This window comes from Sander vitreus, chromosome 1 (genome assembly GCF_031162955.1).
Source record: "Sander vitreus isolate 19-12246 chromosome 1, sanVit1, whole genome shotgun sequence".
NCBI lineage: Eukaryota > Metazoa > Chordata > Actinopteri > Perciformes > Percidae > Sander > Sander vitreus.
In genome coordinates, this window is record NC_135855.1 from 31804697 (window position 1) to 31816819 (window position 12123).

Consider the following 12123-nt stretch of genomic DNA (forward strand, 5'->3'; position numbering starts at 1 on the left):
CCTGTTATTCAGTGAAGGCTTGCATATGCATCCAAACCATCACTGCTGTTCCTTGAATGGGACCATTAGCCAGTGCACATGGGTGTACCTGTTTTATGTTGTATTTTCGTTTTATGAAAATGTAATGAATTCTATTTCAGTTAATAAAAAAATAAAAAAATCCATAACGACATAATAATGTATAATTTTTTTGTAGAATGAGCAGGACAGAGTTCAGTGATTGTCATTTCTTATTTGTTTTTCTTCTCATGCATTTCTCAAGACACACATATCTGACAAACACTAGAGGGAGAAAAGTAATCACTGCAACAGTAGCCAGAAAAGATAGAACTACATCTACAGAGTGGTAGGAATACCAGGGCATTCGGTAGGACTCTGTTCTCAGGTGAGCTGCACCTTTGTGTCTCATGACAAACTCTATCCAGAAGAGGGCGTTATCCAGCGGCGTTATTGGCTGATCTCTGTGCAGCCTGGAGAGTCTCTGCATGTTCATCCTGTAGGAGGGCTCATTCAGGACTTCCTGAATGGCCTCTAGGAAGTTGTTGTCTTTATCCACTGTATTAATGGTAAGAAGCGTAGCCGCTCCTCTCTCTTTGAGGCGCAGCAGGTTGTCATATTGGTCGAAAAACACAGGTAGACCCACAACCGGGACTCCGTGATACATTGCTTCTTGAACTCCGTTTGTTCCTCCATGAGCTACAAATAGTTTCATCTTGGGATGTCCTAAAAGATCATTCTGTGGCATCCAGTCGACTATTAAAGTGTTGTTGCCCAGAGTGGCTGGTCTGTCACCTTTATGCCTCCAGATGACTTTCTGGGGTAATTTAGCAAAAGCTGCAGCGATCACGTTTGTTATATCAGCAGGAAGTTCACTCACAAAAGTCCCCAGAGACATGAGGATGACCCCATGCTCGCCAGAACTCTGTACAAACTCCTCCAGGTGTTCAGGAAGAGGTTTTGCTGGTTTGCACTGGAATCCTCCAATATAGATAACATTAGGCATGGTGGGACGAGGGAACTCAAAAACAAAGTCCACTCTCATGAGCCACAGATCTGCTCCCTGTAATAAGTCACTATATCTGACTTCTGGGCCAAAGAACTGATCACAAACAGCTTGATATTGAGGGTGAATTAGAAATCCATCCTGAGCTTGCCAAATGACAGAGAAAATGAGATTTTTGACTCTTTGTATGAAAGTCATTTTGTCTGACAGTCCTGAACCTGTCAATGGGATATAAGATAAAGGAGAAGGTGCAATGGCCATATGTCCCTCTCCGCTAGTTATCCACCGCACATTATAGACCAGAGGTAGCTTAAGAGCATGAGCCAACATTATACCTGTACCCCATGCTGGGTCAGTAAGGACCAGGTCATACTTACTCTCATTTAAACTATTCATTAAATATTTATCTTTAAACATGTTAGTAGCAAATTTGCACATTATTCGATGCATGTTAAACATGGCAGTAAACATCTCAGCCTGCAAACTTGCAAAGCTCCAAAGTGAGCTCTCTCCCCTTTCTATATCAATGATATTTTTTATGATTAAGTTAATGAAGTCATGATTAAATGCTTCAGTGACAGGAACTGTGATGGTCCGGTAGTGCGGAGAGTTATCCTGGATGTACCAGCTTTTATTGGTTCGTACCACATCAACAGAGTGTCCTCGAGAGTGGAGGGCTTTGATCATAATGTCCATGTTCACCCAGTGGCTTCCCTCTAAAGGAACAATCAAAATCTTCCCTCCATGACAAATTCTCCACGACAAGAACACAATAGATAATAAAAGTAGAAAAGCTGCATTTCCTTGGGAGGGCATCTTTAACCTGAAAGGTGGGGAAAAAACAGCATTTTTAATCCCTCCGGGTAAGAAAATTAGCTTTAAATGGCATAAAAATACATGTATTACATGCAAGATTAAACGGCAACATACCTGTTTTACATGAAGTAGCTCCAAGCATGCATGTGCGTCAATGTTGGTGTGAAAGACCAAAGTTACCACTGAATATATAACTATAAGTTCCAAAAAAGCTTATATAAGGGGATTATAGATAAGCTTTTCTTTGGGCTTTTCTTCAGGGATTGACAACAATGTGGCCTCTTTGTTGAAGCTGTGGGCAGAATGTGTTGGAGCTACTTATTTGTACCTCCTTGTGTAAATACTGTTCTGATTATGATGATTATATTTATAGTCAGTGACATTGGATTTTGAAAGGTATGCACATACAAAATCACCAATAAGATGAAAAGCCTTTGTTACTTTAATAGTTTCATATTGTATTTTGTTAGATGCCAATGTAAGTTGGTGTAACATGTTTTCCCCTCAGGATCCCAGACCAATCTGACGTGGGTGGATTTATTAACTATTGCCAAGAAAAGAAATCCAATCAACCCACGTGTGGTGCCATAATGTGCAACTCTGCCCCAGATGCATTCCATGTTTTGGTATTTGTTTCAGCCGTAGACGTTTTTCACCATTTTTATTTCCATGCAAAACCTTTATACCTATTATAAAAAAAGGAGACAGGTGGAGACAAGATAGAAAAAAATTTATGGGGCTGAGATGAAGGAATTGACAGAATCCAGGGCCAAGAAACAGATAAAGGTAAATAGTAGGTAATGTTAAACTGTTAAACTGACCAACTCAGTAGAAGCCCTCACTTGCTGAACTCTTCTCTTCTTTTCCCCCTTGATTCGTCTCATCCATCTTTGTTTGGTTTAAATAAAAAGACAAAAAAATGCCTTACATTCTCTATCTGTGCTTGTTTTTTGTTTGCCATTTTTATTTACAGTCTCTATATTTAGCAGAGCAGTAACTGGAACTGGAATGTTACAGATTTTATCATTACAATAACCAACATGTTCGTGCTGGTGGTGCCTCTGTTGATTTTTTTCAGCTGTAATGTGAAGACATGGCCATGCAGAGGCAGTGCAGGCTCAACCAAAGGCTGAGCTGCTCAGCTGCCCAAACACAGAAAGTCTTCCTGGTTATTGGAGAGGTTGATAGTGGTGTAGGGAACCTAAGGCCTTTTACTACATTTCTCTACAGTATTACATCATCTGAGATATCTGCATGCAACACCAATACAATAACAAGACAGATTTGGAAATGTTATTAGACCTGTTTTCACTTTTGATGGAGCTAACTTTTGTGCTGAGCTACATAAGGCTCAAAACATCCTGGACCCACAGTGCCTCTGCACTAATCTGTTACTAAGGATTGTATTACAGTCCCATAAAGAATGTGGGCTTTGTCCTCAGACTGAAAGGAAGGGCTGCCAGAGATACTCAAGTCTGGGCAAGAAAGGCCACCCCTTCTTTCACGCACAGTCAAGCAGAATGAATAGAGAAACTATTATCTAACTCTGTTAACTATGTGTATCCCTGAAGAGGAGTATCTGACCTGCGTGGCACTCACTGAATTATGATCTATAGATTGTGTTTGTGTGACTGTGGTCTTCTGAATGTACACAGGAGGAGAATAACTTAAAAATACACGTCTTTTATTAGAAGGAAGGAATATGTTGTTCTATTCTCACTTCCTTGTTCTTGCTCTTGATTACATTTGTGAAACTGGAATTACAGGATAACAAAGTTAAACTATCACTTTTATTTGAACTATGCCCCACAGATAAAGTGGTCATTTTTCCAAATGTTATACATAGCTGATATGCACACATAGAGTATTATGTAAAATGAGAATGATGGTCTTCTCCTAACTAGTGTGTGTATCTGCCAATCTGGGTGGCAAGCTGCCATGTAATTAAAGAGATAAAGTTATATTGAAATGAATTAAACTGAATTGATATTCATCACTGTGTCCTGCAACCTGGAAAAAACAAAGGAGGCATCACTGGGACATTTTTCCGAAAAGATCCTGTTAGGATATGTTGTCTTGCTATTTTGTATCTACGAATCTCTATAAGACCTAAAGATACATCTGCACGCTATGATGCCAGCAAGTATAGTAGGTGAAATGTATTGAAATTTATTGATGTGTGAGATGTGGACAATGGCCGATTTTTCTTCTTCGTAATACATCAATTGAGTCTTTTCATTTATCTTTACTTAACTCAGAAATACATAATTCAAAATATCTCTAAAACAAACAAAAAAACCACGTGTCTGTGAGATACACTCAGCAATCGAGTCCCCAAATCTGCAGCTGGATCTCTGGCACAGCTGTGGCTTACAGAATGACTGTGGATAAGCAGAGCAGGGCCCTGTCTGAGTGGTAATCACAGTATCTCAGTCTTTCAAATCTCACAATGGGACCCATAACGAGCTGTTAATGTGCTTTGCCTCCATTTGTTGTAAATTGAACTGTGGCTCTTAGAGGGTACTTCCAGCATGGTTAGGGACAATGATGTTGGCCCATTTGTAAATGACTGGGATGAAGAGGAGAGCAGTGCCCAGGATTGACACCAGGAGGAAGGCCCAAAGAAACACTCGATCCAAGACCTGGGCTACAAATTTCCAATCTTGAACCACCTGGTACAAAAAAAGAAGCACATCAACGCGATAGTTATGCACAGAGACATGACATCGATTTTGAGAATCTATGTGGTGAATAAGTAACATACAGTTTCTCATCTTGTGAGGTTTATTACACCTTATGACATCAGTAAGTAAGTATGGGGCCAAAAATCAGAATCAGAATCAGAATACTTTATTGATCCCCTCAGGGAAATGATTTAGTTGCAGTTGCTCACAGTCAAATTCAAGGTAAAATAAGAGTAAGAAAAGTCAATAACTGTATAAAGTAACAAAAGTAACATAGCTACAATAATAAACGTTAAGTAGAAGTGAGAATAGCTTACAAGTAAGAGTTGGTTAAAAAGATTGTTTCAAATGGATTGTACAAATTCTATTGTAGTGCAGTGTCAACATAAATACAGTATGAACATAAATAAGTACAGTGTGAATAAAAGTAGCAGCAGTGGATATCAGTGGAAATCCAACATACTCACCTCTCTGACCTCATTTTCTTTAACCACATGCATGTTTATGTAACGAATAGAATCCAACGCTGCTTGTAGGTTATGCCTGGTGTAGAGCCGAGGTGTCAGTTCAGGTGCTGAGTCCTCCGTCACACCCTGTCCTACTGCTGCTCCTGCTCTGGCTACTCCAGCTGGGTCGTAACGGTCGACGTGGCTGCGCATGCACAGCAGCTTAGGCAGTCGATGCAGAAAGATTCTCCTCACCCAGGGTGCCATGCCGTGATGGGTAGAAGAGGAGCGATGGTGGATGTTGATGGCGAAGACGGTGATGATGATGGAGAGCGTGACGAAGATCATAGTGAAGACCAGGTACTCTCCGATGAGAGGGATGGCCTTCGAAGACGAAGGAATAATCTCCTCAATGACCAGGAGGAAAACTGTGAGCGACACCAGAACTGAGGTGCAGAGGGAGATCTTCTCACCGCCATTGGAGGGCAGATAGAAGACAAGGATGGTGAGGAAGGACAGGCCAATGCAGGGGATGATGAGGAAGAGAGTGTAGAAAAGAGGCAACCGGCGAATGATGAAGAAGTAGGTGATGGTGGGATAGGAAGAGCTGTCGGCTGTCCTTAGACCACGGCTGCCCGTGGCCTTCACTATCTCCCATTCACCATTGTCAAAATAGTCCTGCTTGTCCACATGGAAGTCCTCCAGAATTATGTCCACCTGTTAAATATGGAGTGAAATCTCATGTCAATCACTGGTCATGACCAGGGCCACACGGAATCTGTGGATGCAGAATTTCACAGAGATCCGCAGATTCTGTTAGGGTCTTGGACTATCGATAACGTACTGTAGAGTAGGGACTCACCTGGGAGCCATCATATGTCCAGGAGCCAAACTTCATTGAGCAGTTCTGGAGATCAAAAGGGAAGAAGGTGACATCAATGGTGCAAGCTGACTTGTAATTGGCTGGTGGTGTCCATGATATGGTTCCATCATACTTAACAACTGCCTTGGTGACAGTACCCTCAAAACGCCCATCTGAACTGTTGAAAAAAACGAAACATTTATTCATCTGAAAGATTAACTGATAGCTAGATTAGATGATTTTATAGTCATTGTTAGAACTTCTAATTCATGCACAGCTGCACGTTTCTTTCAAGGTGTACATATTATTCCACACTTTTGGAATGTTTTAGATTGGACTCTTTCTGTGTAGGTCCTTTAAAATCCTTCAAAGATGTTATATGCTGTCAGCATATCAGTATGGTCATGACTGTTATATGTATACATTTTGAAAAATATAAAATGCAGGACATGCATGTCATTTCCATTTCCATACACAGTATAATGACACATACTTATCATACAGTACCACGTCAGGGAGCCAGATCCTGTTAGATGGGACTCGGATAGTTGTGATGCCCAGATATTCATCAGGGTTCCATCTGAGTTTCCTGTCAAGCCACTCCTACATAAAATAAATTAATAAACTCAACACATAAACTCTACACTTTAAAGGAATGGAAGGGCTTTAAAGGATGGGTTTGACATTTTGCTAAATATTCTCATTTGCTGTCTTGCCAAGGGCGAGATGAGAATATTGATAACACGCATCTATCTGTATGCTAAGAAGCTACAGCCAGCCTGGCTCTTTGGTAACAACATCTGCCCACCAGCACATCTAAAGCTAACAAATCAACACGTTGTTAGCACAATTTACTGTTATTAGATTAATAACTACAAAATTGATTTGATTTGGCTTAAATATGCTTTACATTGTTAGTACATTGTAAGAGAATAATCTGGAGGGTTAACCAGTGTATCAAAAAAAGCTAAAGCTCAGCATTTTTTTTCTAAATCGAAAAGGTGACCGCCAAAGGAAGGAGATAAAATACAATTACTAAATATGACAAAATGAAAATTACAAGTATGATAGATAGACCTCACTACCGGGGCCATTACCCTTCCATCACCCTTTTTGCATAATGCAATCCATCACTGTGAAAGGGAGCAAGTGAGCCGGGTTGGCAGAGTCTGGTCTGTGGGGATAACTCAAAAGATGCATGACAGACAGGACACCAGAGACCATGAATAAGCTGACAGGAGCAGGAGTGGGGAGGATGCGGCTTTTGGAGGCAGGTGCGTGGGCACAGGGCCGAAAGGACTCATATAGATGAGGACTGTCAGTGAAATGCCACCAGACCAGATTAAAAAGGGATGACTAAATGCCATGTAAGGCCAGAGGTTGTTTTAGAATATTTCCTTGACCACAAAGTCACCACTAACAGCCATACCCTAACAACCTTACCTGTATGTTTTCTGATGATGGTGAAATGCAATGTTTAGGTTGGATGTGTAGCTCTACTTGCCTGTTTCATCCACACATTGGTTGTCATTCGCTGGTTTTTCTCATCCTAGAACGGTGAAACAACAAAAGTTAACATTTCAATTTAAAAAGTAGGTATATCAATAATGAGTGCTTTTCTGTGCTCACCACATCAACTAACTGGGAGATGGCCAGTCCAAACTTCACACGGATCGTCTGGTTAAGGTATTCCACTGGACGGACCCATTTCTGGTAGTTTACAAAGAGGTATTTGAACAGCTTGTCCTCTGCTTTTGCAAAGGAGGAGAGTTTTGGAACCCCTAAAAGGTGGGGGAAATTTAAAAGGTTTAATCAAAAAATTACAATCTTATATTAACCTGCAGATAATTCAGCAAATAAAACAGAACCTTTGATTTATTCAGTAGTCCTATGCTTTATAATGAGTCCGTTACCTTGGCTGTTTCTAGCATTGCTCTCAAACAGCACCGCATTTACCTCTCTGACCTTACAGTGTGTATGCCACTTGGAGTTTCTGAATATGATCTCCGTGGTAAAGCTTTGGTTTCAAGAGGCAGAATAAACTAAAGCGTTGACCTAAACACACACAGAATATACAAGATCCAGAAAGGATCCTAATAACACATTATGTATGAAAGCCAAAATGACTTGATTGACTCCTCTCTGAATGCAGGTGTCCTTGAAGTGTCTGTGATAGAGCCATTACCAGAAAGAAGGATAATATTCAGGAGTTCATAAACGGAGCGTATTTTTTATATTATTTAGCGGCTTGCCTTTCAACTAGAGCCAATCTATTTCAACAGAATTATGTTTTCTCTTAGTGCTGTGCTCTGTTCAGATAAATACAGTATCTCAAAGGAGCTCCAGTCTTGTGTTTATATTGTCACTTGTTATTATTCCAGAGTATAGCTGCAAGCTGTTATTTCATAAAAAAGCACTTTGGTAACAATGCATTGCACACAAGGCTGTTGATGAATGGTATACCAACTAAGCATTTTTTTTATATGATTGGAGAAAGAGATTTGGCCCACTTCCTATTCCTACTGCATGTCCTTCACTACAGTAAGAAACTGGTATGCCTACAGTATTTACCTGTTTTGCACTGGGAGTCATATGCATCGGTGAGTGTAAATAATGCATGCACTCTCAAGTCAGGATGCATGCTTTTTATTAAATGAATAACTGCTTACCAATGGATCTTGGGAGAATAGGTGTAACTGTAATGAAGGATACAGTAAATTGATGAAGTGAAGTGTGTTGTGTGTCAAAAAGGACAAGAGCTACAGGTCAAAAAAGATGTCTGTGGACTGATGCTGGTGATATAGCTAATTATTGTTATTGACCCCAAAATGTGTCCAATTATTTGGTGTACTTTGACATAAACCAATTTGCCAAGACATGCAGTTATGGCATTATGTGCAGTAGGGGTACACGATTCAGAAAATGTCACGATTCGATATTGATTTTTAGGCTCAAGATTCGATTCAAAATCAAATTTCGATTCAAAAACAATTCTCGATTCAAAAAACTATTCACAGTATGTAAATGTAGTTACTTTTCCCATGTGATTGCAGTAAACATGCAATTTAAAAGAAAAGAAATGCAACAAATTAAATGTAGTTTGATATTACTTTATATGTCTTCATACAAAAATAAAAACTTTTGCAACTAAAAACTGCAAAGTGCCAAGCATGGGCCAGCTTTCAAATACATTTAAATCAAGTATAAAATAAAACTGTTAAATAAAAAGAGCTTTTAATTCAGAGTTCAGTGGGAGTTTAGAGCATTGAAAGAGAGTGCGTTGGTTGACTGGTATGTTAGGTACTTCCTGTTGTTCGTCCACGTCTTTAATGTTAATCTCCGGGTGATGGCGTACCATGTGAGTTCTCAAGTTTGTGGTGTTTCCAAAATACTTAACTTTGGCTTTGCAAAGCCTGCATATATCATGATTCCTCTTAAGTTCCATCTAACCCCTTGAGGTTATAAAAGCCGAAATGTGCCCAAACTCTCGCCTTCAATGAGGATGGAGCAGGGTGAATAATTCTTTCTCTGAGGTTTGCCATTGTTTGCGCCGACTAAACTACTTCTGCTGCACTCGTTCTTCTTTTGATTATAACAAGAGTGCCCAGACTTCAGTGTGATTTTGATGCAGCGCCATCTATGGGAATGGCGAGCTAAACTCATTTCAGGACAATAGTATACACGTATAATAGTATATATATATTTTTTTTGGGAATTATGAATCAATTTTGAATCAGTAGAGCTTGAATCACGATACGAATGTGACTCGATTTTTTTGCACAGCCCTAATGTGCAGATACAAGATGAGTGAAACTGAACTGTCTTATATAGCAGTGACACTGTTTTAATCACAGTCAAACGGGTGCATTGTTTTGCTGAAGCCGAGCTCCTCTACAGTGTAGAGAAATATTGATTATATTTTGAATTACACATCATTTCTTTCATCCCGCTCTTTAAATCATTCACCAACGGGGTTATAAACTCAATTTATGGATGGAGAATGTGGCTGGAAATCTACCCTAAGACTGACCACAAATGTATATTGTCACTCTCTCAGTGTGTGCAGATCAATAAAGACAAGGCTGCAACACCCTCAATCAATGACTGTGTGATAAGCAAATTCATCATCTCTTCAGTCTCTCCCCCACCATCACCAGCATTTAGTTCAACCGAAATGCAAGCTGCAGATAGACAACATTACATCCAGCTGGTGGATTCAACATTACTCCGTTTTAGTGTATGATAGATGGAATGTATCGAGTCAGAAATACACAAAGATGATGTATGTGATACAGTATAAGGTAAATGAAATGATCATTTGCACCTCATTCTGAGTAAAAATGAATACTTCCAAGGACACCTGAGTCAATGCTGTCTGCTTGGTATCGTGGGTAGCATGACAAACAAATAAATCCATATAAATTAAACATGGACTATATAGTGTATGTGTGGTGTGCTACCATGCAGATGGTTTGGGATTACAGTGAGATCAAACTATGATGACACCAGCCAAATATGCAAAACAGAAAAAGAGAAACCAATAGAATGCATAGCAGAAGGCAAAGAAACCCATATGCTTCATACACATACAAACAGATGCATAAACATAATGTATTAGGAGACAAATCTTTGGTTATTGTGTTTCTGTTTTTGAGTTTAGAAATGTGCTGTTTGGGGCGACAGTAGCTCAGTCTGTGGGGACTTGGCTTGGAAACTGGAGGACCGCTGGCTCAAGTCCCAGTACAGACCCAGTATGGAGAATGGACTGGTAGCTGGAGAGGTGCCAGTTCCCCTCCTTGGCACTTTCGGAGTTTGGTGCCCTTGGTGCCCTTGAGCAAGGCACCAAACTCCAAACTGCTCAGAGTGCCTGTCCATGGGCAGCCAATTCACTCTGACATGTCACCATTACTGCATGTGTATACTGTTGTTCATGTGTGTGTATTTCAGGCCTGTGTGTTTGTAATGTGTAAAATAACAGAATAAAGAAATTGAAATTCCCGTTGAGGGACTAACAAAGGTATGCTTTCCTTAGCTGGATAGTTTACATACTTTATATATATATATGAGCTCAATTATTACAGCTTCCATGCAGCTGACATCATTAATTGCCAAAAAATGAATGAAAATTTTATATGGTAATGATAATGGTAATTGATAAGGTAAGTGGTCACATTGACACCAATACTTTATGTTTGATTTGGCAAGCTCTCTTCACTGACCATCTGCCAATTTCTACATCTTCTTTCTCTCATTCTATATATCCACTAGAGTCCAACTTATCTTCGACTATGCCATCTGTCACACTGAGGCTATTACGTTCCACCACGGTAATTTGATGAGGCATTCCCAGTCGTTTGGAAACTTACGCAGTGAGTGGCACATGTGGCAGCAGCACAGCAGCGGCAGCAACAGCAGCAGCAGTCCGAGAGAGGTGGCTGCCCCTCCTGCTCTCAGCATCATATCAAAGGTGGCACTGGATCCACACAGCTGGTCCCTTGGGCATTACAGGGCTGGAAAACAAATATCAAAAACAGTTATATGAACTGTAGCTTTTGTGTACAATTGGCAAACATCTGAGCTATTACGAGTATGGCTTTAATAATGCCTTGGGTTGAGGGTTCAAATTGCAAGGCAGCTACTCCTGCTCCCCTTTGCTAAAGCTCCATGCAATCCCAGTTGCTTAGTTCAGTGAAACGGCTTTCTAAAGCTAAAGATCCTGATGCCGTCCATACTAAATAACAAACATCATTCATCACATCTTTAATATTCAGCATCCTGCAAAAGCCAAGCATGCACTCTACCCTCACCTTGCTAACCTGACCCTCTCCAAGGTAATTATTACATTGCTCGCAGTAAGCATGCCAATGCTGTATACAATAGCCTACCTGCTCTGAGTGTCTTCCATTAACACACGATCCAGAGTGGCAGCAGTGGTGGAGGCGGTGGGAGTCTTTATGACAGCGACAGTGCTGCTCTAGAGCTCCTCCATTCCATGCAGGTTCTTTCTCTCGCCTCATACAGATGCTGCTTCACTCCCTGCTGCCTCCAATTGGGCACAGGCAACGAATCCTCATCTCCTCCTCCTCCTCCTCCTCCTCCTCCTCCTACAGCAAGTCCGCCCCGTGCCCAACCCCCCTTCTCCTAGCATTCTCGTGGTCACTAATCACAGACGGGGATAGTCGCCCCCTCCATGCAGCCACCTCACTGCCTCTCCACAGCAGCATCGGGGAATGGAAAGTGCAGCTCAGTCACCCATATTCTGCTTGTGATCTGACGCTACATTTTGTATACCTCTCTCAGTTCTTCTCAGTT

General features: G+C 40.7%; 1 protein-coding gene and 1 pseudogene across 1 annotated transcript; both read right to left on the reverse strand.

Moving 5' to 3' along the window:
- Positions 1–223: 223 nt before the first annotated feature.
- LOC144523263 (UDP-glucuronosyltransferase 2A2 pseudogene) lies at positions 224–1264 on the reverse strand (annotated as a pseudogene).
- Positions 1265–2528: 1264 nt separating this feature from the next.
- chrna5 (cholinergic receptor, nicotinic, alpha 5) lies at positions 2529–11851 on the reverse strand. The gene is made up of 8 exons (XM_078252544.1): positions 11697–11851; positions 11178–11321; positions 7441–7592; positions 7316–7360; positions 6305–6414; positions 5812–5989; positions 4971–5666; positions 2529–4491 (listed from the first exon to the last, which is right to left on the reverse strand). The coding sequence occupies exons 2-8, from the start codon at positions 11269–11271 to the stop codon at positions 4333–4335; spliced, it is 1434 nt and encodes a 477-aa protein (XP_078108670.1). The 5' UTR covers positions 11272–11321; positions 11697–11851; the 3' UTR covers positions 2529–4332.
- Between the last annotated feature and the right edge of the window lie 272 nt (positions 11852–12123).

Bases quoted from the DNA above. Each gene is read 5' to 3' on its own strand.
- chrna5 (XM_078252544.1), bottom strand. From the start codon at position 11,271: ATGATGCTGAGAGCAGGAGGGGCAGCCACCTCTCTCGGACTGCTGCTG. The intron at 7,593-11,177 runs GTAAGTTTCCAA...CCCACCTTTTAG, and splicing joins CCACATGTGCCACTCACTGC to GGGTTCCAAAACTCTCCTCC. The intron at 5,667-5,811 runs GTGAGTCCCTAC...CATATTTAACAG, and splicing joins GGACATATGATGGCTCCCAG to GTGGACATAATTCTGGAGGA.